At 33.8% G+C, this 27,669-nt stretch overlaps 1 protein-coding gene across 1 annotated transcript in view; it reads right to left on the bottom strand.

The window, feature by feature from the left end:
* The window catches only part of LOC136040022 (voltage-dependent T-type calcium channel subunit alpha-1H-like), a 351,811-nt gene that overhangs the window by 48,696 nt on the left and 275,446 nt on the right, over window positions 1-27,669 (bottom strand). The window contains exons 24-26 of the mRNA XM_065724088.1: window positions 14,191-14,336; window positions 9,785-9,978; window positions 5,015-5,151 (exon numbers count right to left, since the gene is read on the bottom strand). Coding sequence (XP_065580160.1) covers window positions 5,015-5,151; window positions 9,785-9,978; window positions 14,191-14,336 — 477 coding nt within the window. The remainder of the gene's footprint in view (window positions 1-5,014; window positions 5,152-9,784; window positions 9,979-14,190; window positions 14,337-27,669) is intronic.

The raw sequence follows: 27,669 nt of genomic DNA, 5'->3' as shown, positions 1-27,669 counted from the left end.
CCCTCCCTATGATGTAACAGGCATCGCATCTCTTGGAAAACACTCTCTATTATGTAATTTGTGATTCAGGGATGACTTTTAAGGACTTGGAATAAAATTCGAACAATGCTATTTACTTTCAGTTGAAAAAACTTGTTCTTTTAATTTAATCTTCAACTGGGACAAGTCCCAGTTGTGATTCAGGGATGACTTTTAAGGACTTGGAATAAAATTCGAACAATGCTCTTTACTTTCAGTTGAAAAAACTTGTTCTTTTAATTTAATCTTCAACTGGGACAAGTCAAGATTGACTACTCCTTAATTTTTTAACATGGAAGTACAATATTTTACTATTATGCCGTCTGGCGGTATATTCCGAACCTTCTGTAATTTTATCCATGACCTCCACTTCACACATCCCTTATTCATATTTTAATGCTTTCTCAAATTTCCTTATTTTCCTTTTATTTTAATATAAATATATCACTCAAATAATTACTTTAAAGCCCCTACTCCTCTCTGCTAAACATAAAGCATTTCTCATTAATATCATCAACTGTATTTCTCCCTAAGACATTATTAGCTACTTCAAAACTATTTCGCTTAAATTTATTCCATCTATCTTCTACATTGTTGAATTTTAGACGGTTCGTTTCGTAGAAAATTTACCTAAACTCTTATCCTGGAGTGTACCAATGTCATAACATCCCGGATGGTACTTAACCTTCCTAATTTTCATCTTTAGATAAACCCTAGACACTTCTAGACACTGTACTAGATACAAGATAATAAACAATACAAGATCAATAAGGTAGAATAATACAAGATCAATAAGGTTTGTCGTCTTGCCAACGTGTTAATACTATGTATTAACACACACACCGTTTTATGTCCCATATCAAACATACAATTTTACATGTTGGATCTTTTTTTTTACTGGATACTCACCGGTAGGTGGCATAAACAGCTGAAAACAGTCAAACCATTGTCCTATATTGTTTTTATATGGATATTTTTGTTTCGTTATTCAATATTGATATCTAGTTTGATATTTCACTGTATTTAAATATCGATATTTAATATCACCAAGCACTAGCTGGTTGAAAAAGGTCGGACTTTCCAGATCTAACTTATGATCATAATAGTTGTTAAATCGAAACGGGGAATTATGCTGAAATTTTTAACAGCATGAAGGGGTCAAAATCTCAAAAAAGCAAATTATAGGAAAGATAAACCAAAATCTAGGAGTGTTCGGGAAGATTCCAAGATTTGAGAAAAGGGCATGGAATCACAGCTAAACAATTCTGGCTTTTCAGCAAAAGAACACAAATATGTGCATACGAAGAATCTAATACCATATTCGGAAACAAATTGGTTCCTAAAATGGAACCAATTTAATTCCTAATGCTTGAGTCCCCGATCGCTAAAGTCCAAATTTTGATCCAATTCTACAAGAATGACCCCCCCTCCCCAAAAAAACGTTTAATTAGAATAAATAGGTCTTTTGGAAGTACTAAAAACAACTCTAGTGTAAAGCGTGAGGTATTAACGATGGGCGAGTTCCATCATATTAGTAATAATTTTTGCTCGTTTTAAGTTTTAATTTTGCTCCTTACTTTCATTTGAAAAGAAATTTGAATCCAACATCCCTTCATGAAAAATTATTCTCTCCCATAAAACATTCCTCCATGGAAAGATTCTCCCACGTAACCCCCTTCCCTGACCCTCGCACGGGAAAAAATCCCCCTGAAAACGTCTGTATACTTCGCAATAACCCATACCACATGTAAACAATGGGCAAAGTTCATAGCGTGCAGCCCTTCCCCTGGGGATTGTGGAGGATTAAGCCATCATGAAGGACATTATTACCAGATTTTTTGACTATGTTGAACAAAATGGCTAACTTAGAATTTTGATCTGGTGGCTTTGGAAAAAAATGAGCGTGGGCGTGTGTCTAGTTGCCCTCTAATTGTCTGTTCACTTAAAAGGGCACTACGGCTTTTAATTTTCGTTCAAATGAGCCCTCTCGTGATATTCTAGAACCACTGGGTCAATACAATCAGCTCTGGAAAAAAACAAATAAACCTGAATCCCTGATCTTTCTTCTGGCAAAAAATAAAGAATTCCACATTGGAATTCCATATCATGAAGATAGGAGCTTGAAAGATCTACAGTAGGGCATTCTGATACGCTGAATTTGATTGCGAGATTTTCATTAAGATTCTCTTACTTTTAGGGGATTTTTTCCCATTTCTTCGAAAATAAGGCACATTTTCTCAGGCTCGTAACTTTTGATGGGTAAAACTAAAATTGAGGAAACTTATATATTTGAAATTAGCATCAAAACTTTATTCTTTTTATGTGTCTTTTGGTGTCAACATTCCGATTTTTAGAGTTTTGATTACTATTAATCCGGGTCGTTCTTTACTTACAGTTCCTTACCACGAACTGTTTCATGTTTGTTGGCTGTATTGATTTTTATTTTACAGAGAAATATGTGAATTATCCTTTTATCCTATTATATTTTTGTCCTAGAATTTAAAGGTAGATTTAAATTAAATACAGCAATTTTTTTCTAGATACTTCTGTTTCTGTATTATTCTTTAATAAAATAAATTAAAGGAAGGATACGACTCACTTTGAATTTAAATATTCTTTGTTCTCGGTACAGTTTTGTCTCGAAACCCTTTAATAGAACAAACTTTCACTATTTAAAAGTGAAATTACTTGCTTCAATTTGCTCAAGTCTAATTAAAACTTCATTCTTGTAAATTATCTACTGTGTAGTGTAAATGTATTTCTGAGAGAACTTCAGAACATCATTCCGTAAATTAGAAATAAAACAGGATTCTTACGCTTGCTTTTTTTGGATTACAATTTGTATTCATTCATCTGAAAATTCACGGAAAAGTAAACAATAACACCGGAAGTTCTCGTAAACTAATAGACACTATAAAATTTTTGTATTTTAGCAGACTGAGTGATTTTTTTATTATTTAGTCCTCTTTCAAAACAATGAAATAATCACAATCTTATATTGTATTAAATAAAAAAAAACTAATTTTTTTAGCTGAAAGTAAGGAGCGACATAAAAACTTGAAACGAACAGAAATTACTCCGTATATGAAAGGGGTTGTCCCCTCCGCAATCCCTCGCTCTTTACGCTAAAGCTTTTAATTGTTTTAAAAAGTAGAATTGTGGCAAAGAGTCAAACTTTAGCGTAAAGAGCGAGGGATTGCGGAGGGGACACCCCATTTCATATACGGAGTAATTTCTGTTCGTTTCAAGTTTTAATGTCGCTCCTTACTTTCAGCTAAAAAAAATTAGTTTTTTTATTTAATTTCTGAACGTTTTTGAATTAATGCATGTTTGGTTTTGGCTCTCCGCAAATAAATTATTAAAATGAAATTTATATATTAATTCTTTTTTGGGCTAAATGGCTTTCTCTTAGTTTTGATCAGACGATTTTGAGAAATAAGGGGTGGAGAAGGAGGCCTAGTTGCCCTCCAATTTTTCGGTTACTTAAAAAGGCAACTAGAACTTTTAATTTTTAACGAACTTTTTTATTAGTAAAAAATATACGTAACTTAAGAATTAACTTACGTAACAAACTTTCATAATCTTATATTTTTATTATGTATACGAGGGGGTTTGTACTCTCGTTAATACCTCGCTCTTTACACTAAATCGTAAGTTTTGTCCCAATTCTTTAAGAATGACCCCTGAATCAGAAAGGCCGTAGAATAAATAGTTGAAATTACTAAAAATACTTTAGCATAAAGAGCGAGGTATTTATCCTAAATACCTCGCTCTTTATGCTAAAGTATTTTTAGAGCCCCTCATATGCGAAATAATCTCTGTTCGTTTTAAGTTTCAATGCTACTCCTTCCTTTCATTTGAAAAAAGTTTTCATGTTTATTTTTCATTGTTTTCTTATAGTAATGCTAAAAAATCCTGCGCCCTTTCCATTGAATTTTTCTTCCCCCATGACAGATTCCTCCAAGGAAAGATCCTCCAACAAAGCCCCCTCCCCTCAGGCCCACCCCCAGATAAAATAAAATCCCCCTGAAAACGTCTGTACACTTCCCAATAACCATTACTATATGTAAACACTGGTCAAATTTTGTAACTTGCAACCCCTCCCCCAGGGATTGTGGGGGAGTAAGTCATCCCCAAAGACATAGTTATTATGGTTTTCAACTATGCTGAACAAAATGGATATCTTAAAATTTTGATCCGTTGACTTTGGGAAAAAATGAGCGTGGGAGGGGACCTAGATGCCCTCCAATTTTTTTGGTCACTTAAAAAGGGCACTAGAACTTTTCATTTCCGTTAGAATGAGCCCTCTTGCGACATTCTAGGACCACTTGGTCGATACGATGACCCCTGGGAAAAAGAAAAAAACAAACAAATAAACAAATAAAAACGCACGAGTGATTTGTCTTCTGGCAAAAAATACAAAATTTGTCTTTCTGGCAAAAAATACAAAATTCCACATTTTTGTAGATAGGAGCTTGAAACTTCTACAGTAGGGTTCTCTAATACGCTGAATCTGATGGTGTCATTTTCGTTAAGATTCTACGACTTTTAGGGGGTGGTTCTCCCTATTTTCTTAAATAAGGCAAATTTTCTCAGGCTCGTAACTTCTGATGGGTAAGACCAAACTTGATGAAACTTATATATTTAAAATCAGCATTAAAATGCGATTCTTTTGATGTAGCTATTGATATCAAATTTCAATTTTTTAGAGTTTTGGTTACTATTGAGCCGGGTCGCTCCTTACTACAGTTCGTTACCACGAACTATTTGATAATCTTTACATACATATAAACATAAACTCTTGATATTTTCCTTCTTCATAAGTTCAAAGAGGATTTACTGGAACTAAAATATGTCAATTCCACCAAAACAAGATTCTTCGTTCCAAACAGTGCTAAATATTAACCATCAATAAATTGATCACAATATGAAGATTCTCCAATAGCAAAGGAAAAAAGACTGGAATACGCACACATTAAATATAAATCGTTCTCACCCTCAGTATGTTAAAAATCTTCGGACTGGCAGATGAAAATAAGGCTAATATAAAATCAATCCAAGAGATTAGTACCAGAATCCCATCCATTTTGTTCCACATTGATGAAATGTAATTGCTGAAACCCCAGGCAACAACTGAAATAAAAGAGGTTATAAAAACACATAAAATCAACTAGATTGAAACATCTTATATTCCATATAAAGGGTGATTCAGATGTCTTTTAAACAGTGATTCAAGGTTAATTAAAGAGACTACTACCCACATTGTTTTTCTATCTACCTTTAAAATAAATGAAAATATAAAACGAGCAAAGCTTTCAGCTTAGACCTTGAAATTTGAAAAAAAAAAGTTTCCAATACAAAAACTGATAAACATCCGAGAATGCCTAGTTCAAAACATGAAGCTTTTATCAACCAAAGGAAAAGAGACAGATACTAAGAAACACACAACAACTATGAAAGAAAAGATAAAAAACTCAGACTCGATGCACTGCAGTTTTTGTACTTTTCTTCTTTTTAACAAAGTCGAATATGGCAATCACAAACAAGTACCAGTACAATGATTTTGAATTAAAATCAAATAGCCAGCAATCAATAGCTAAATGGAGAAAAAGCCAAGATAGTCTGAGTGAATAGGCCCGCTGCTATAAGCCCTTTTTTAGGAATGTATGTCATTTTCACTTACTTGTTGATAGAAAGTCTATCATCCCTCCTTCCAGCTTGGGGCAGAACTATGGCAGATAGACATAGAACTTTAGTGATGTCTTGCACCTGCTTATAATAGGAAATACACATCTTTATATCAAATATGTAAACAAAAAGTTCTGGTTTTTCAAAATTTCAGAGAGGATCCAAACTCCACCCAGCCTCTTCATGGTGGAAGTTATTGATGGAATGTATTAATAAAAATATAAGGATGTTAAAACATTCAAAATTAGGATTTCTTTTTATGGCTGAGAAAGCAACAAAATGAAAGTCTCCTCACTCTTTATTTCAAAGAATGAAAGCGAGCTATTTCCCGAATACTATTTGCTAGTTCATTACCAAAGGCAAAAACAGAAATAATCCTCAGGGAACTGGAAGTATTCGATTTCACAAGGCAAAATGAAGAAATATAGAGCGTTTGTTCTGGAGAGGCTATCCAGAGATGATGCTTATTGAGGATGTAGTCAGTCCATAAAATGTGGGAAATGGTGAGTGTAAACCTTAAGATCTTACTAAATCTTTTTCGAGAACGGTAATTTACACCATCCTAGTGGTAAATGAGAAATAGTGAAAATTAGGACATAATGATCTCTTCATGGTATATATTAAAGCTATGATCAGGAAATAAAAATATCTTCAGTATGCCTATGCATAAAACTCAGTAGCAATTAGAAATCTTATAAATATTAAAAAGTCGCTGCTTTGATCAATTTTTGAGTGTTGTTTCCTCAAACTGTGTTACATTTATCAAACAGTTCGTGGTAACGAACTGTAGTAAGGAGAAACTTCGGTTTCATAGTAACCGAAACTCTAAAAAACGGAATTTTGATGCTAATAGTTGCATCAAAAGAATTTATTTTATGCTGATTTTAAATATATAAATTTCATCAATTTTAGTCTTAACCATGAAAAGTTACGGGCCTCAGAAAATCGGGTCTTTGGATCCCCCTCTTTTCCCATATATCCTTTTCCCATAAAAATAATTATATGTAAGAAATATGCAACTTGCGTAATTTACAGCCCTTGTCCCATAGCTTGTGTTTTTTTTAAAGCCTAAAATTATAGTTATTTTGCTTTTGGAGTATTTGAACGAAATAGCTATCTCAAAACTTTTGATCGGATGCGGTTGGGAAAAAAAGGCATGGGGGAGGGGCGATTTTCCCTGATTCCTTTTAACTCTTATAAAGACCACTAGAACTTTCGATTTACAGTCGAATGATGACCCCTTCAAAGTTTATAAGACCACTCCTTCCATAAAAACCTACCTGTCTTCTGCATGTACGTCGATTCACCTCCTTTTGAGGATCCATCTGTCTTTACGCCATCGTCCCTGAAATCCTCCCTAAAGTCGCAAAATTTCATCAATTTCTGGGCAATTTTCATTCAAATTATAAATAATTTTTTTTTTACCATCCCTCTCTCCAAAATTTCCTTTGAGCGTATTTGGTCAGAGTGACAAGAAAACATGCAGGCAAATTGGTTGCTGTGATTAAAGGAGGAGGCACTAAAGGTACGTTTTCATTAAGAAAGCGTCATTCGAATTAACTCTCCGCTTTCTTAGTTTTATTAAGGAATGATGTGAAGTTCATTGAAGAGGAATAGGTAAACGTTTCTTTTTTTAAAGAATTATCCCTTTCCTTTCCAACTTAGTTAAGGAATGATAATAATTTGCCACATCAGCAAACCTTTTTGATTCCTTAACTTAGTTCGACAAGGAAGGAGTCTTCCCTTAATAAAACAAGAAAAATTTGCTCATTCCTTTTTAGTTAACTAAAGTTAAAACCATCCCTTAATAAAACATAGAAAGTGAGAAATATATGGGAAGTATGCTTTCTTAAGGAGACAGGAATTAAGGCTAGCGCATTTGAAAAACAGTTTTGTTCGGCACTGCGAATCAACCTGAAGCCAGCTTTCTGACCTCATTCTCCCATAAATGCCTATTGACACATTCAAGCGAAGGTTTATTAGATTCGTCAAATCTTATGATTAAACGGGGTAAAGGACAAATGAGATACCGGGCACTCGATATTCCATGCACCGATGCTATAAAAAAAGTAGTGGCAGCAACACAAGTAATATGCAGATATATACAAAATCATATAAACTATCTAAGATATTTCCCAAGTTATTAAAACTGTAGACCTAAGTCCGTTACTAAGTGAATGAATAAATGCTAAAATACATTATCCGACAAGCCATAATCTATTTCCCAAGAGACAATAATTGACAGTTGAAAAATGTGTTTTCCAAGACTATTACTCTGAAAGGCTGTGTGTAGCCATAATGAACAGAGGATGATTGGTCATCCTCAATTAAACATTAGAGGGCGCGCTTCTTGTCCAAGGTTGTAAGCATTAGGATTCCTAAGATAAATTCACATTTTTGGCTGTTTTTACGGCATTGTCGAACAGAATATTTTTCAAGATGCGGGAACGTAATAATATGCTAATATGCTAACCAGTGGATCCTGATACCTGGCCTGCTCCATACAATTATGGCTAATAGAAAATTTTTACTGAATATTGAAGTTTTGCCTAAAATTGAGATGCAATCCAATATGATAGCTCTTTATCAAATAAAACATACATATATTCCTAGAATTAATACTTGATAAAACTGTGCTGCTTATTAAAACAAAAACAGTCAGTTTATATAATTCAAGTACAAGTAAAGAGTAATATTAAAACCTAAAACGAGTAGAAATAAAGTCATATAATAATCCGAACTTGGAAAAACAGAAATTACCATGAACGAATAAGTGAAGCTTAAAACGAGCAGAAACTAAAATTATCAATCAAGTCGAACTCCAAACGAACAAAGATTACTATTGGTCAATAAGTAAACATTAAAATGACTAGCCATGTTAAAATTAAAAACATTACTATGGAGGAATAAGCAAAATCTAAACCGATAATCACATCGAAATGTAGAAAGAGAAACATTATCACGAGTAAAAGTGGCTTACCGAACCCTCAAATACGTCAAAAGCTAAAGGTTACATTTTTGATTTACTGAAAACCTTTAAATATCTCTATTATTAAAATAGTTTTCAAACTAGTGAGTTAGATAGATTTTGATTATCAGAGACGTCATTTGACGAAAGAGATCGGAGGGCATGTTCCTCTCAATATCTGATAAACTTCCCAAAACAGAGCTAATTTCCCCAAAAAGGGTAGAAATACGGTTAATTTTCCGCATCTAACGGAAATAATTTTGTTTCAAGCTACCTTTCAAAGATATTTGATGTTCCTAGTGATAGCTCTGAGTCCCTACAAGGGGAATTAAGGTTGAAAGGTCGAGAATTAAGGTGCGTGCCATTACTTTATCTTCTTCATTATAGCCAAATGACTTGTAACTACCTTTGCATCACCCAATAGAAAAAACTTTATTTCTGATCGACTTAAGATTCTCTCTCACCCGTTCTTCATCTTACAATAAAATGAAACAATAAAATATTGTTTTTTATTGTAAATATTTTTACAATAAAATGATCTTACAATGAAATTGCTATAAAGTCGTTCTATTTATAAAAAGGGCAACCGACCCCTCAACCCTCCACCCTCTGGAAAAGTTTAATTAGCACTTACCTAAATTTAATTTCTCTCAGTATATGAGAAGGGCTATTCCCCTCCCCTCTTTAATTACTGCTCTTTAAGTTAAAGTTATAATTTTTCTTTCGACGTTTTTTTCCCATTTTAGAATGACGTGAAGTTTTTTTTTTAATCCATCAAAAATCAGAAAATCTCTTTGTCATGGGTATGCACATCCAAATGTTTAAAATGCAATGGGTATATAAAACACTTGCAATTACCTGTTAATTCAAGAAAACACTATGAAACTTTGGTGTATTAACATAAGGAAAAGGAGCGCAATATCTTAAGCAACTGACTTATTGGCTACTGAAACTAATTCCCGCTCTATTGTTGATGAGAAGCACTAACTGATCGTGGGGTATATTTTTCTTTCCATCAGAAACTGCTTAATTTTTTTGGTAGCCATCCTTGTTAATAAGAAATATAAAATTTGTGCATATTAATGTTTTGCTTAGAGAGGCACCACTTACCTTTAAAAACACATTCAGCAGTGAACACAGCAGTAAAAATATCATTAGAAATAGTCAGGAAATATCTTTCAGCAGATTTAGGGGGAATGTTTGGTCTCTCCATAGCAAGGGCAACACAATTTAAGGCAATAAAAAATAGTATCACATGATCAAACCACTTCTCGGCTACGAGCCATGCGCACCATCTGCGAAAACTGAAAAAGGAAAAAAAACACTATGAAAAAGCAATAAAAAAAACGCTTCTGCTTACTTTGAGCTGCAAATCTGACAAAAAGTCATGGTATTCCATGACTTTTGATGTTAACTATTGATGTTAATTTTGGCACCTTTATTAAAGACAAAAAAACAATGTGCACTCAGCTGTCATATACCAGAGTATTTTTAATAAATAAGCCAGTCACGCAATCCCCCCCCCCCCCGGAAACTGTGAAAACCATCACACGCAATTTTGTGTACATTATTGCCAAATAGGGTGAAATTGTATAAAAATATTTTCAATAGCGTAACTCCCCCCAAATGAAATCAAGTAAAAAGATCCTGAGGTAAAACCTATTCATGCATGAGGGTGTGGAAAGATATTCTTTCAAAAAATTTCATTAAATCGCTAAGAACTTCACCGTATTATCAAATTTCGTATTTTTAACCTGTGAATTATTGATAAATGTTCCATTACTTCGTTGGATAAGCATTTTAAGTGGTTTTGTTAACTCATTTACAGTTTATAAAAAGTAGAGTTTGTAAAAAAAAAGAATAACGAACAAAGTTATCAAAGCAATCAAAGCCCAGGAGAACCACAAAGCTCCAGGTAATGACAGTATCTCCCAAGAACTTAATGAGCTGGTAATGGAGTTCACAGCCAATACAAATCTATGGCATCATCAAAGAAGTTTGGAGTACTAACATATTCCTATAGGACTGGCAAAACATCAGTAATTCTCCCTAAAATTAAAAAGACGACACAACCAAGTACAGACATTACTTTTGAGTACGTCAAAGACACTACAATAAAATAGTTTTAAGTGGTCATTGAACAGCCTTAGAGATTTAAGGAAAAAAAACCGGAAAAACCAGGCGGTCTGCCGAACAGATAGAAAACACGTTGATGACATTTTTGCACTTTACCTTAATAAATAGCTAATTGATTCTAATTATTGTAGGCTTCATAACTGCCCTCAAATAACTCTCTGGCCATATTCTCTGGAGAAAAAATGGCAATCGATGGAGTGAGGGGTGAGAGTTCATTTGTCTGAAATCCTTATGGTATATACTAGTGTAGGCCAAAGAGCGCGATATTGCGGCAAAGACACTGCAAAACTTGGCTAAGTTTAAAAAAAATGGCTGCCTTCTCTCTCTGACTGTTTAACTATTGTATAACTTCGGCAATTAAAATACTCTTTATTCACATCCAAAGTTCAGATTGGTAAGAACCTTTTCCCTTACAAGCATTGATTATGCTGATAATGATCGTATCCTTTTTGACCCTCAGAAAGCAAAAGCAATGCTTGATATTCTTGTGACATTATCATGTTTCATTGAATTCAAACGTCAGGAAAGAGAGGACAAAATTTATGACAACCTACAGTTTAGATCTTTGATCACTCGCTGTAAAGCAGTTGGATTTTTAGCTGGTTTATAACTCCAAATACCTTGTTCCCCTATTTTGTATTGGTAGTTCATCAGAATTTGATATGTAGCAGAGAATACCTAACACACTGGAAATGTTTTCTTTGGCTTTGCAAACCAGTGTAAACTAGGTTTCCTTAAAAGCCGGAATTCGCCAGTCCTTGTTTGAGACAATCCTCCTTTATGGTTACTAGTACTGTTCCACCGAAAAGCAACACAAGAATGCATCAAAGGCCTTAGAACAAATTTGGTGGCAAAAGATACTGGAGATAAAACTATTTGATCCATACTTAACTTTGAAATATAGAAAAATGTATATTGTATGGACACCAGTTGTTCAAAAGTTAGAAGACACTAAATAGAATAGATAAGCCCTGTCATGTGAAAGCCACCTGTGTTTCTACAATACCAAACTCTTCTAGATGAGCCTATTACATTCTGGAAGATGGGTCACGAAGAATAAGCTTTAAAACATATTGACTCCCGACGAATCGGAATTACAATAAATCGAAGGTTTTATGAGGTCTGAACATAGATGGCCAGCCCATTGACTCGAATTTTCTAAGTAGCCGGTAACAGATTACTCTGCAAGGTCCAAATGAATTGAACAGATCTTTGATGTACGGTAAAGTGGCAACACTTCATTTCCCCGTATGAACAAGTAAGTACGAAAGCAAAACAGTATTTATTGTATAAATGAACTATGAGAGACAGGGAGGAAAATATTGCAAGACCGCAGGAGGGACGAAATTGTGTGATTACATCCTTAGAACTGCAAAGATCATGTACAAATTATGTGTCTAGGAAAATAATTACTTTTTAAGGATCCTTTCTGAGGTTTTTAATGTCCCTAAACTGACTAAACCATCACTAAAATAGAATCGTGTCTATAACAATACCGGTAGAGTTATTTCATTTTATATTGAATTACCTTTATGATAGACTCATACAGGTTGAAAGGATAGATGTTTTGCCTATTTGTCAATATTTCTTGTGAATTGAAAATAATTATATGGCTGCTACTATCGCAAGATATATATATATATATATATATATATATATATATATATATATATATATATATATATATATATATATATATATATATATATATATATATATATATATAGAGAGAGAGAGAGAGAGAGAAACATAGTTGGTTAATTGATCGACTAAATAACAAAACCTATTAAGTTGATCAAAGTCAGACCTGTAGTCACTCATTGATTAGATTTAGAGTCAGAACATATTTTTTTGAATAATTTGCAATAAACTTTACTTACGCAAATTAGTTACTTGAATAGACTATTTTCGTATGACTTTTATAACCGCTAAAATAGAGGCTTAACAAATACAACCAATTAACTATTATTGTCTTTTTTAAGCGGGGAGGGGGCAATTGTCAGCGTAATATTTTTATCTATCTCAATTACTACCAGTTTAAGGTGTGATTCCAGAAAATGATATAGAAAATTTAAAAATGTAAGGTTTCCAAAGAACAAGATACAGTTTAAGAACAAGAACAAGATACATCTTGTGATTAGTGTTTGATTTTTGTTTAAATGTATGACTTTCTAAAAAAATTGAATTTAGCTATGCTACGATAGTTTTTAAATATACCGATCTCTCTCTCTCTCTCTCTCTCTCTCTCTCTCTCTCTCTCTCTCTCTCTCTCTCTCTCTCTCTCTCTCTCTCTCTCTCTCTCTCTCTCTCTCTCTCTCTAACCATCCACTGTCTTTGAATTTAGAATCCATGTTTGTTTTTTTTTTCAAATACAGCTTGAATAAAATTTCTAAGAATTCCAAATAAATAAATACATTGAACAAGAATAACCGTATTCCATTCCCGAATTAGAGAATTCCTCTTCATTTTCATTCAAAATGAGCAGAATTATAGCCTTTTTTTATTCTTAGGCAATGCATTAAATAAAAAATAGAAGTCTCAATTCTTTTTCAATCGACAAGCTTGCTACTTGTCCCTCTAAAAAACACCGAGCAACTGCAACGTCGACTCCACGCCTTCTGCGCCAGCAATGGCTCAGAAGGATGTTTATCCTTTTATCTAATGCCTCTTAAAATATCATAAAGACAAGCAAAATCAACTCCAGAGAAAGAAAGTTTTCTATAAAGAAAGTCTGTATTAATTAAAAGTTGTGCCTGGTAACTAATCCTTTCCAGTCTTCAATTCTTCCATTCATTGATGTTAGTTTAAGAGATAATCTGAATTTTTTAAAGGATATTATCCAGCTCAATTTTAAACCTCTCGACTACTCTGAAAGAGTACACGGATTCTAAAGGGATTCGAAAACAGATATTTCAGCGCCAGAAATATTGGTGGTATATTTTAAAACAAGATGTATTCTATATCGAAAGTTTTGTTTTTGGCCACCCTTTGATCCAAAAATGTAATCTGTCTAAAATATAAAGATTAAAACAAAAGTAAATATGAAATAAAAGAGAACATGACCTTTAATTGTTGAACTAGAAAGAAATTAAAACTAGGAGCCCTCACAAACAATCTAGTGATTAAAGAAGCTTTGACAACTTTGTGATTAAAAAAGACAAAATGGTTACACTAACCATAGCATAACAGTCAATAATACTATTTAGAAGCACAGAAATCTTTGAAATTTGGCAAAGTTTATTGAATGTTCGTTGTTTGTAGTTTATTTGTTTGTCAAACATGAGCTTGCATTTTTCATTTCCCTTTACTCTCTGAAAAAAAAACTTTATGAGTAAAACATTAAAGTTACCATTGTAGCTAAGAAAGTCTTTTCTACTTACTTATTTTCTTCTGGAAATATGTACAAAGAAAAGTGATACCTCTCCTTTAGAAAAGACGGTAGTGGAATATACCGACAAATTTTATTGACAGAGTATTCAGATAAGGTACCAGAAGCTTTTAATGAGCCTTGTCGAGTTAACACACCCTGAAAAAGATAGGAACTGCGTTGGTTTCGAAAAAAAAGTTAAAAATATACATCCAAAAACGAACGCTGCCTCGTGTGAAAATATTAAAACGGATATATAGTTAAAATCTTTATTTCAAATACCTTCACTTGCTCACTTCAAGTACTTTTACTTTCAAATATAAAAAACTAAATAAGTAAATAATTCTAGCTTCTGCACTTTTCATATATTCCTTATTTTCTTATTTTCTAACAATGAGACATAAATACGTCCTTCCCTAAAGTTTTTTTCTACTTCTTGCCTAAAAGGTAACAGTGACGTAAATAAGGGCAAGGAGATAACGATCATTAGTCCCGAATCACTTCAAAGGATAGAACGTTTCATCAAATAATCTAGAAAGGTACATTTCCTGCAATTTTCCGCCCGGTAGATTAAGAACTCCTGGTTATAGATTTTCAGTAACAATAATCTTAGTAGTATATTTCACATTTCCAAGGTATTTTCCAGTGACAACTAGAAAAATAATGACAGTAAAGATTGAAATTTACATATGTCGATTGTGCTTCAGCACAACGGGGCAAGATTGTGGTCGATCCTAATTTGTATTAAACATTAAAGAAAAGATTTTTGAACTGAAAGTAAGGAGTGACATTAAAACTTAAAACGAACGGAAATAATTATGTATATGAAAGGAGTTGTCCCCTCCTTGACGCCACTCTCTTTACACTAAATTTGACTTTTTCTCACAACTCTACTTTTTAAGACAATACAAAACTTTAGCGTAAAGAACGAGACGTCAAGCAGGGACAACCCCTTTCATATACAGAATAATTTTTGTTGAATTAAGCTTTAATGTCGCTCCTTACGTTCAACTGAAAAAACTTGTTTTTTACATTTAGTTTCTGAACGGTTTTGAATTAATGCATGTTTTGCTTTTGGCTAACCTTACATGAATAATTAAAACAAAATTTGCACACTAATTTATGTTTGGCTAAATGGCTTTCTCATCGTTTTGACCGGACGATTTTAATAAAAAAAAAAGGTATGGAAGAGGAGGCCTAGTTGCCCTTCAATTTTTGATTACATGAAAAGGCAACTAGTATTTTTTATTTTTTTGTGAACATTTTATTAGTAATAAATATACGTAACTTACGAATTAGCTTACGTAACGAACTTGTATATTTATATATTTTTATTAGGTATATTAGGGGATTCGCCCCCTCGTCAATACCTCGCTCTTTATACTAAAACTTGAATTTTGTCCCAATTCTGTAAGAAAGACCCCTGAATCACAAAAGCCATAGAATAAATAGTTGAAATTAGTAGAAATACTTTAGCGTAAAGAGCGAGACATTGAGGAGGAGATGAACCTCCTTATATGCGTAATAGTTTCTGTTCGTTTTAAGTTTTAATGCTGCTCCTTACTTCCAGTTGAAAAAAAAATTAAATTTATTTTCTCATTTTCTTTTGTTCAAATAATGCTAGAAAATCCTGCACCCCCTTCATGGGAATTCTCTTCCCTCATGATAAATTCCTCCATCGTAAGCCCCTCTTCCCGAGCCTCAAGGCGAAAAAATCCCCCTGAAAACTTCTGTACACTTCCCTATAACCCTTACTATATGTAAACAATGGTCAAAGTTTGTAACTTTTACAACACAGTCCCCCTGGGGACTATGGGGGATTAGGTCGTCCTCAAAGGCATAGTTATTAGGTTTTTCGACTATGCTGAACAAAATGGCTATCTCAAAATTTTGATCCGGTGAATTTGGGAAAAACATGAGCGTAGGAGGGGGCCTAGGTGCCTTCCAGTTTTTTTGCTCGCTTAAAAAGGGCAATAGAGCTTTTACTTTGCATTAGAATAAGCCCTCACCCGACATTCTGGGACTGCTGGGTCGATAGGATCACTCCTGAAAAAAAAAACCAGTAAGACATCTACAGTAAGATTCTCTGATAAGATTAATCTGATGGTGTGATTTTCGTTAAGATTCTATGACTCTTAGGGGATGTTTCCCTCTATTTTCTAAAATAAGGCAAATTTTCTCAGGCTCGTAACTTTTGATGGGTAAAACTAAACTTGATGAAACTTATATATTTAAAATAAGCATTAAAATGCAACTCTGTTGATTTAACTATTGGTATCAAAATTCCGTTTTTAAGAGTTTCGGTTACTATTGAGCCGGGTCGCTCCTTACTACAGTTCGTTACCGCGAACTGTTTCATTATTGAAACTCATATCTTTAATTTATTGCACAAAACTACTTGTAGACGAAAACTTCAACAAAATATTCATATTCTGTATATTTTTTTTATACATTTTATATTCATATATTTTACATTTCTTAGGTATTTTCCATTAACAACCAGAAAAATAGTGACAGTCAAGATTGAAATTTACATGTCTCGATTGTGCTTCAGCACAACGGGGCAAGATGGTTGTCGATTCTAATTTATATTAGTGAAACTCTTTCACTAATTTGAAATTTATTACACAAAACTACTTTCAGACGAAAAATTTGACCGAATATCCATATTTTGTCCATAATTTAGATTCCAATCCAATGATTTTATTCTTAAGTTTGAAAAGTGAAAAAAATGACAAATACTCATAATATTAATTAACAGTAAAAGATTGTTATTGAAAGACGAGCAAATATTAATCTAATAGATTTTATTCGAAAACGAAAGTTTTTCAAAGAAAAAAAGCTTCTCAGTGCATGCATGACAAAATTATAAATATTGAAAAAGCTGATATCAAACAGTTCGTGGTAACGAACTGTAGTAAGGAGCGACGCGGCTCAATAGTAACCAAAACACTAAAAAATAGAATTTTAATATCAATAGCTACATCAAAAGAATCGTATTTTAATGCTGATTTTAAATATATAAGTTTCATCAAATTTTGTCTTACCCATCAAAAGTTACGAGCCTGAGAAAATTTGCCTTATTTAGGAAAACTGGGGGAAACATCCCCGAAAAGTCGTAGGATCTTAACGAAAATGACACCATCAGATTCAGCGTATCAGAGAACTCTACTGTAGAAGTTTCAAGCTCCTATCTACAAAAATGTGGAATTTTGTATTTTTTGCCAGAAGACAAATCACAGGTGCGTGTTTATTTTTTTTTTTTCTTTTTCCCAGGGGTCATCGTATCGACCAAGTGGTCCTAGAAAGTCGCAAGAGGGCTCATTCTAACAGAAATGAAAAGTCCTAGTGCCCTTTTTAAGTGACCAAAAAAATTGGAGGGCATCTAGGCCCCCTCCCACGCTCATTTTTTTCCCAAAGTCAACGGATCAAAATTTTGAGATAGCCATTTTGTTCAGCATAGTCGAAAACCATAATAACTATGTCTTTGGGGATGACTTACTCCCCCACAATCCCTGGGAGAGGGGCTGCAAGTTACAAACTTTGACCAGTGTTTACATATAGTAATGGTTATTGGGAAGTGTACAGACGTTTTCAGGGGGATTTTATTTTGTTTTGGGGTGGGGCTGAGGAGAGGGGGCTATGTTGGAGGATCTTTTCTTGGAGGAATCTGTCATGGGGGAAGAAACATTCAATGAAAAGGGCGCAGGATTCTCTAACATTACTATAAGAAAACAATGAAAAATAAACATGAAAACGTTTTTTCAAATGAAAGGAAGAAGTAGCATTGAAACTTAAACTGAACAGAGATTATTACGCATATGAGGGGTTCTAAAAATACTTTAGCATAAAGAGCGAGGTATTTAGGAGGAGATAAATACCTTGTTCTTTATGCTAAAGTATTTTTAGTAATTTCAACTATTTATTCTACGGCCTTTCTGATTCAGTGGTCATTCTTGAAGAATTGGGACAAAAATTACTATTTAGTGTAAAGAGCGAGGTATTAACGAGGGTACAAACCCCCTCGTATACATAATAAAAATATAAGGTTATGAAAGTTTGTTACGTAAGTTAATTCTTAAGTTACGTATATTTTTTACTAATAAAAACGTTCGTTAAAAATTAAAAGTTGTAGTTGCCTTTTTAAGTAACCGAAAAATTGGAGGGCAACAAGGCCTCCTTCTTCACCCCTTATTTCTCAAAATCGTCTGATCAAAACTAAGAGAAAGCCATTAAGCCAAAAAAGAATTAATATACAAATTTCATTTTAATAATTTATGTGCGGAGAGCCAAAACTTAACATGCATTAATTCAAAAACGTTCAGAAATTAAATAAAAAAAAACTGATTTTTTTAGCTGAAAGTAAGGAGCAACATTAAAACTTAAAACGAACAGACATTACTCCGTATATGAAATGAGTTGTCCCCTCCGCAATCCCTCGCTCTTTACGCTAAAGTTTGACTCTTTGCCACAATTCTACTTTTTAAAACAATTAAAAGCTTTAGCGTAAAGAGCGAGGGATTGCGGAGGGGACAACTCATTTCATATACGGAGTAATTTCTGTTCTAATTCGATCCGAAAGATAGTATAATTTCAGTTGAAACTTAAAACAAACAGAAATTACTATCAATGCATAAATGAAACAACAAAAAGACCTGAAATTAAAATGAATAACCAAGTTAAGCCTAAAACAAAGAGAAATAACCATAAATAATAGTAAAGCTATCATCTTCTACGCCTTCTGAAGATCATAGTGTAATTTGTGCTTTACAGAAAACAAATGTATTTTAAAGATCACCTGTTTAATGATTGTAAGATTGAAAAAATAAAAAGTTTGTTATATTTCTATGATTTGGTATTACTAAAGATTAAACCATTGCTCTACTTTTATAAGTTTTGTCTTGTTGTATTTATTATTGTGGCGATTTATTATCATTTTTTTAAAAGTTACTTTTTTTTTATTATAAAAACTACCCTGTTTAAAATACATGTCATTCAACAAAATACGAACGACACAGGTCAGAGGGTTTGAAATAGGAGTGAGTATCACCAGCTTATTTCTAAGGAATGACCTTAGTATTTTTTGATATGTTGTTGTTCATGTTATGACAAATTAGGAACACACTTCTCGATATGCATATCGTTATTAATGAGATGCAAATGATGCTATGATCTTCAATGTGTGCATAAGGCCGTAGCCTTGTTCCTAATTCTGGTGATTTCTGTTTGTTTTGATTTTGACTTAACCGTCCATTTAAATTTTTATTTGTTTTAGGCTTTACTCGCTCATTGATATGACTTTCTGTTCGTTATTTGTTTGGATTATAAAGTCTATGACTTTAGTATTAGATAGTCTGATAGTCTCTGATTTTTATGACTCTTTAATCCCATTTGAAAAGTGCCTTTTGATGAAAAATATTTCACAGAATAAGTTTAAAAAAAAATGTGCCCAAATGAGCTCTTTATTATAGGAAATGCATTTTGTTCCATTCCAATCACCCTTTTTTGAGCATTAGTTCTAAGAGCATCAAGGAAAAAGTGAGCTTTTACAAAAAGAGTGGGGTTGAAGGTGGAGGCGGCAACCCCTAGTCACATAAGGAATATCTTCTATTCAGCTAAAAGTTAGCTAAATTTTACCGTAAAATTTTGCTTCAAGTTCACTTTATTACACATCTTCTGTGTTATTCATAATAAAAGTGTGATGTGAATCCCTGAAAAATAATCTTCCCAACGCGTAAATTATTAGTTATTTTTAAGGTACAGTGGCTAGTAAAATGTCAAGGTCATATCTACGGAAAAATCTTTGGGAGGGGGCAGACAAAGTAGGAAAAAATTGAAGTTCTTACATTTCTTTTTAACGTACGGTCATTCCGTTCCTATAGATTCCTAAATTTACCGCTAAAACTTCCAGTAGTCTAGTCAATGGAACAACACTACCTTTTTACTGGTTAAATTTATAAAAGCCTTCTTTTTGGTATTTAGCCAATGGAACCCGAGATTCCTCAGTAAATAAAAGTGCGTTACAACACCGCCTAGTACAAATAGTTTGACCACCATTTCTAGTGTACATAATCTTTAAGATGAACGATCACAAAATTGATAAATTTCTCAATTTCACTTCGTATTGTCAAATCCTATTCAACAGTTGCTGGGAAAGTCACTGGGAAACATCCCAGTTTCCCAGATATAGAAGGTCTGGAGCTTCTTTTCTAATTAAGATTATGTCAAAAGGAATTAGTAGATACAGTTCTACTCAGAAAGAATAACATTCGTTGACTTTCATTCAATAGGCCCATTTTAAATTACGTCTGTAGACAAATGTTGGTCGTATTTTACGCTGTTTTACTCTTCATGCTTTGTCAGGAAGTATAAATCCGTCTTCAAGTTAAAATGATTAATTATTTCTAAAAAAAAATTTATTTTCCTTTTCATTCTTCTCGTTTATGTCTCTTTTAGAATCAGTTTTCTATTGAACTTCATTCACAGACAGTAAGCTTTGTCAATAAAATTTTTTTACTTGGCGAATATTGATTAAATTATTCTTTTTTTCTCTCCAAACCTTGATAAAAATTCAATTCCTTCTTCAAGTTAAAAGGATATGTTGCCACTAGATATATCTTTTCCTTCTCAGAACTTAATTTCTCTTGAACGAATGACAAAAAGAGGAATTATTTTGCCTTCCTAAATTAAGAAATGCGATAGATGTTAGTAATCAGATTCGAATTCAAACACTTCGTGGTAACGAACTGTAGTAAGGAGCGACCCGGCTCAATAGTAACCAAAACTCTAAAAAATTGAATTTTGATATCAATAGCTACATCAAAAGAATCGCATTTTAATGCTGATTTCAAATATATAAGTTTTATCAAGTTTAGTCCTACCCATAAAAAGTTACGAGCCTGAGAAAATTTGCTTTATTTAGGAAAATTGGGGGAAACACCCCCTAAAAGTCGTAGGATCTTAACGAAAATGACACCATCAGATTCAGCGTATCAGAGAACCCTACTGTAGAAGTTTCAAGCTCCTATCTACAAAAATGAGGAATTTTGTATTTTTTGGCAGAAGACAAATCACAGGTGCGTGTTTATTTGTTTGTTTGTTTGTTTTTTGTTTTTTTTTCTTTTCCCCAGGGGTCATCGTATCGACCAAGTGGTCCTAGAATGTCGCAAGAGGGCTCATTCTAACATAAATGAAAATTTCTAGTGCCCTTTTTAAGTGACCAAAAAAATTGGAGGGCATCTAGGCCCCCTCCCACGCTCATTTTTTTTCCCAAAGTCAACGGATCAAAATTTTGAGATAGCCATTTTGTTCAGCATAGTCAAAAACCATAATAACTATGTCTTTGGGGATGACTTACTCCCCCACAAACCCTGGGGGAGGGGCTGCAAGTTACAAACTTTGACCAGTGTTTACATATAGTAATGGTTATTGGGAAGTGTACAGACGTTTTCAGGGGGATTTTATTTTGTTTGGGGGTGGGGCTGAGGAGAGGGGGCTATGTTGGAGGATCTTTCCTTGGAGAAATCTGTCATGGGGGATGAAAAATTCAATGAAAAGTGTGCAGGATTCTCTAGCATTACTGTAAGAAAACAATGAAAAATAAACATGAAAACTTTTTTTCAAATGAAAGGAAGAAGTAGCATTGAAACTTAAAACGAACAGAGATTATTACGCATATGAGGGGTTCTAAAAATACTTTAGCATAAAGAGCGAGGTATTTAGGAGGAGATAAATACCTTGCTCTTTATGCTAAAGTATTTTTAGTAATTTCAACTATTTATTCTACGGCCTTTCTGATTCAGAGGTCATTCTTAAAGAATTAGGAGAAAAGTTAAGATTTAGTGTAAAGAGCGAGGTATTAACGAGGGTACAAACCCCCTCATATACATAATAAAAATATAAGGTTATGAAAGTTTGTTACGTAAATTGATTCTTAAGTTACGTATATTTTTTACTAATAAAAACATTCGTTAAAAATTAAAAGTTCTAGTAGCCTTTTTAAGTAACCAAAAAATTGGAGGGCAACTAGGCCTCCTTCTCCACCCCTTATTTCTCAAAATCGTCTGATCAAAATTAAGAGAAAGCCATTTAGCCAAAAAAGAATTAATATACAAATTTCATTTTAATAATTTATGTGCGGAGAGCCAAAACCAAACATGCATTTATTCAAAAACGTTCAGAAATTAAATAAAAAAAACTGATTTTTTAGCTGAAAGTAAGGAGCGACTTTAAAACTTAAAACGAACAGAAATTACTCCGTATATGAAATGGGTTGTCTCCTCTGCAATCCCTCGCTCTTTACGCTAAAGTTTGACTCTTTGCCACAATTCTACTTTTTAAAACAATTAAAAGCTTTAGCGTAAAGAGCGAGGGATTGCAGAGGGGACAATCCATTTCATATACGGAGTAATTTCTGTTCGTTTTAAGTTTTAATGTCGCTCCTTACTTTCAGCTAAAAAAATCAGTTTTTTTTTATTTAATAGATAGATTAAGGCTGGACGAGAATAACTAAAAAACGCAGATGTTCTTAGGAGTATGGTATTGGGTATTCTTAGCTTAATCAGTTGACAAATAAAACAAAATCATGCTATCAAGTTATGATATTACAATGAGAAAAGAAAATCATAAATATGGTCCCATTTCGGGCTAAAGCGAAATATCAAAAACGCTTTAAAAAGCTTTTATAAAGACATTCAACAGATTAAATGGCTGTTTCATAATACGGACATCCACAGAACATTCTTAAAGTGTGGGGTTAGTCTTCAACAATTTTTCTATGGCTGGGCAAAGGTGTAAAAGTGGAATCCTTTGCCAGCAAAATTTTACGGCCTTCCAAACATTAGCTTGTGCCTTTTCCTCTGGGGTAAGTGGAGTAAAAATGCTAGGTTTTCTACCCTCTAAAGATAACTGTGCGTCCCAGCTTATCAACTGAAAACTAGACTTTTTTCATTTATATTTTCAAAATTGTGCTGGATTCGGGATCCCTTGTCTGAGAGGACGCGGGTTTGAATCCCAGTGTACCCAATTCTTCAGTTTGGGACGGGGGTCAGTGGCGTGACTCTGTAAGCTTAGCCAGAGTCGACCCAGCTCTAAATGGGTACCTGGAGAAATCTGGGGAAGGTAAACAGGAAGGGTGTGCGAAATCACAGGATGGCTGGCCCCCAACCTCCCATTGCACTTTCCTGGCTGAAGGGCCAAGAAACGGAGATCAGCACCGCCGGTACGGACTGTAAAGTCTAATGCCGTATCCTTTACCTTTTTTTTATTTTCAATATTTATATTCATCTCATTTGGACAGTATATTCTTCTATTGTTGAAGCTTGAAAAGTAAATAGAAAAGGATATAATTGTAGCTAATGTTATTCAATCAACAAGTGGATCTCTCCGTTCATGTCTTAAAAACCGCAAAGAATTACTGGCTATAATCTGTGTAATTACTGGATATAATACATAGACGTATATAATCTATATATGCCTATGCAAGAGTAATCATAACGGGGAATCTCAATCTAAATTTGACAGATCGGCTGGCTAGATTTTCTTGTTCATTTGATTTGTTGTTCAGAGTCTACAAAATGGAATATGATTGGATGACGTACTATTTTTGGTTCTAGTTTCAACTGTTAGTAAAAAAAAGACTATTCCTTTAAAACCATGGATCGCTGGTCTTCTCAGAAGCTGGATAGGAAACTTGTTTTTAAAAGATTTAAGAAAGGAAAAAACGAAAAAAAAAACGAATGAAAAAACTGAAAAAAAACATGACCGTGGATTGTCAGTTTAATTGGCGTATGCCGATATTTATTCCTTACAGTTTTTAAAAATTTTTTATTTATGAAAGGGAAAAAGGTAAAACCATTTAAAGCGTGTTTCCTTTTCGGTAAAGTGCAAAATATGTTCTGGTCTTGAGAAGGCATGGGGGTTATCAACAGTACTAATGTCAATTTTTGCTTGTTTCGAGTTTGATTCTGCTATTTATTGTAATTTTTGTTCGTTTTGAGTTTCATTTACTTATTGATAGTGATTTGTGCTATTTTTACGCTTTGAAGGCTATTTGACGTTATTTCCGCTCATTTTTGGCTTAATGGAGCTCTTTACTTTTCTTTGAAAAACTTGTTTGGTGGAAAAAGTTTTTAAAATTAATTTCCGCTCGTTTTTTATTAACACAGTCTTTTTCAGGAAAAAAAAAAACAACAATATTTTACATCTTTTCAGATTTTTCCTATAAGAATCGATAATTTGGGTTGTTATTTGTATGTTGGAGAAACTTTTTCAACAATTTTTGATCCTTACACACACAGTATCTTTTAAAGTTTTATAACTCCTGAAGTTGACCTGAAAAATAAAACAATATCATTCCCAAAAGAACCTATGTATGTTCTTCGACAACCTGGATACACTTACACTCTTTTTAGTTATTTAAATTGTAAGAGTAGAAGCAGTAATAGCACTAGACCTAAAAGTTTTAACTTAATACTCCCAGTCGTTCTCGATGCATTGCTGAGGTGTTTTCTTGACAAGCATAAGACAAAAAGGATTTTGATTTAGTTTAAAGCAACATTTAGTTTTAAAGTATAATGTGCGAATTGCAAGATTGCGGTGGGTTGGCATACCCAATATCCCTAAAGACAGAGTTGCTGGGCCGTCCCACTATGATGAACAAAATGACGGTCTCAAAATTTTGTCTGTACGTGTTTTAAAAATGAATAAATGAATGGGGTCGAGAGAAGCGCTGCTTATCCTCCAATCTCTTTTCACTCTTAAAAAGGGCACCAGAACTAGTTTTTGAATCGAATTAGCTCCTATAAAATTTTCAGTAACATTTCTAGAGTATTGCAGCCTATAATATTTCTTATATGCCATTTTGAAAACCTGCATGCACACAGCTTTTTCGTCTAATTGAAACTCCTCCCTAACGTTCCATAAAAGTTTCACCTTAATACCGTTCGCGTCATTAGTTAAAGTAATTGTAGTGGTAGTATTAACAGTATACACATAGTGCCTTCTATCTAGTTGAAAATCATCCCAAATTTACCCTTAAAGGTCTAACTTAATAATAAAATTTGTTCTTCAGATGACGTTGAAGTCGACGTCAAAAATAAATATAGTAGCAGTGGGAAATTTTGTCCGGAAGGGTCTTATTATTCGAAAGTCGATTGTTACATAATTTAGTTTGTTTATTGTTGTATATGTATGCATACGGCCTGAAAAATGACTTTAAATACAGTCATTCATTCATTCATTACTGTGTCAACTTTTTTAAAGTCAACACGCTCATAGTTTGTTTTGATTTAGTTCAATATCCACCTAAATGTTCCTTAAAAGCTTCACCTTAATACCCTTAGATTGTACAGTAGCAATAGTTGTAGCAGTATTAGTGGAAGTATGCGCATAGCATCTTTGGTTTCTTCAACATCCCCTTTAACACACGCCAAAAGTTTCAGCTTAATACCATCAACCGTTCTTAAAGCATTTCTGATGGGTCCGCTTGAAAAGCTTTGTGAGCATAGTGTGATTCGATTTAATTCCACTTAGTCACTATACATCCCAAAATTTTCATCTGACTATCCTTAGCTTTAATGGCAGTAGAAGTAGTATTAGCATTAGCAGTAGAATTAATTGCAGTAGCCTAGGCTTTAGGGGCAGTAGTAGTAATAGTGACAGTAGTAGTAGCATGACTAGAAGCAGTAGTATTAGGTTGAAAATATTTTCTTTTGGTTAGTTCAACATCACTCAAAACAAGTACTGTTAGTTTTAACTTCACAAGCCAAACTGTTCCTAAGCTGTTACTTCCATTTGATAACCTGCATTACGGCGTGTTGTGATTCAGTTCACACCCCCCCCCTCAAAATTCATTGAAAATTTCACCTTCATATCCCTAGGCATAGTTGTAATAGTAACCGCAGTAGTAGTATTGATATTACTAGTAATAGTATTAACATATTGCCTTTTGTTCAGCAGAACATTCCTCTCATCAAGTCCTAGAGATTTCAACTTAATACAATTAGCCGTTGCTATGACATTGCTGATATGTCCTTTTAATAACATGGATGTTATCATATATTCTTCTCAGTGCTCTTAGCCTTAGAAGTAGTATCAAGAAAAGCAGTAGTATTAGTAGTAAATCTAGTAGTAGTAGTAGTAGTATTTGCAGTAATGTGCACATATTTTCTTTTGGTGAGATGATATTCCCCTATAAGCATTCTCTGAAAATTCAAACTTAATAAATAAATCAACTCTTGAGATACGCTATTTTGACTAGCACGCACACAGCGTCTCTTGATTTAGCTCAAATTTCCCCTCAATACTGTCAATAGACTGGTCTGGTTGTAGTAGTATTGGTAGCATGCAAAAATTACCTTTTTTTATCATGTTCCTTATCATTTCCTGAATTTTCCAAATTAATATACTCAGTTATTCCAGTATTGCACCCTTTTGGCAATCCTTATACATGTAACGCATTTTAATTTAGTTCAAAACATTCTCTGAAAGGGACATCTGAATGCCCTTCGTCTTCTTGGAAAGTAAAGTTCAAACATGCATGCCTTTCTCAATAAAATATACTGTGTGGAAACAATGAACAAATGCCAACTTACAGCCCTTGCCCTGAGGACTTTGGGCAGGTTGACATCACCAATGACATAATGACTGTAACTTTCCAAAAGACTGAACAGAATAGATCTATTAAAATTTCAATTGGATATATTTTGGGGAATGATAGGCTTGGGTGGGGTTGATTGCCCTCCATTCATTTTCACTATTAAAAATGGAACTAGAACTTCGGACTTCCAATCAAATGAGCTCCATCCGATCCAAAGCTTTCATATGACCACCCGTTCCCAAAAAACCCTATGCGCCCCAAGGCATAACTTAAAACCCTTGCCAATGGGCTCTGGGGGATTGTGTCCACCCTAAAGACATTGCTATGTGAATATATATGAGAAAAGAGAATGTCAGGGAGGGAGGCTAGTTACTCTCCGCTACGATTAAAAGGGAACTAGAACTATATATTTCAAAATAATTGAGCCTCTACTAACCACCCTTCCATAAAAACCTGATATGTCCCTGAGAAATAGCTTACAACCCTTACCCCCAGACTCTGGAGGATTCTGTTAACCCCAAAGGCCTTATAATATGTTCATTGGATGATTTTTCAACAAATAGCTATCTCAAAGTTTTCAACGGATACTTTTATGGAGAATAAGACTTAGGGAGGGGGGAGGGCAGGCCTCCCATCACTTTGGCCTTTAAAAATGAAACTAGAACATCTGATTTTCAATCCAATGAGCCCTATCTGGAGTTTAAACGACCACCCTTTCCATACAAACCTTATATGCCAGACCTTTCAACTACGCTAAACCAAATGGCTTTCTCAAAATTTTGATTAGATGTGTTTTGGCAATTCATGGGCATGGGGGGGGCTTGTTGCCTTCCAATCGCGTTTGACTAATAAAAAAGGAACTAGCCCTTTCGATTTCAAATTGAATGAGCTTTT

The sequence above is a fragment of the Artemia franciscana genome, chromosome 20, assembly GCF_032884065.1.
Source record: "Artemia franciscana chromosome 20, ASM3288406v1, whole genome shotgun sequence".
NCBI lineage: Eukaryota > Metazoa > Arthropoda > Branchiopoda > Anostraca > Artemiidae > Artemia > Artemia franciscana.
This window is presented reverse-complemented; position numbering and strand designations above follow the sequence as displayed.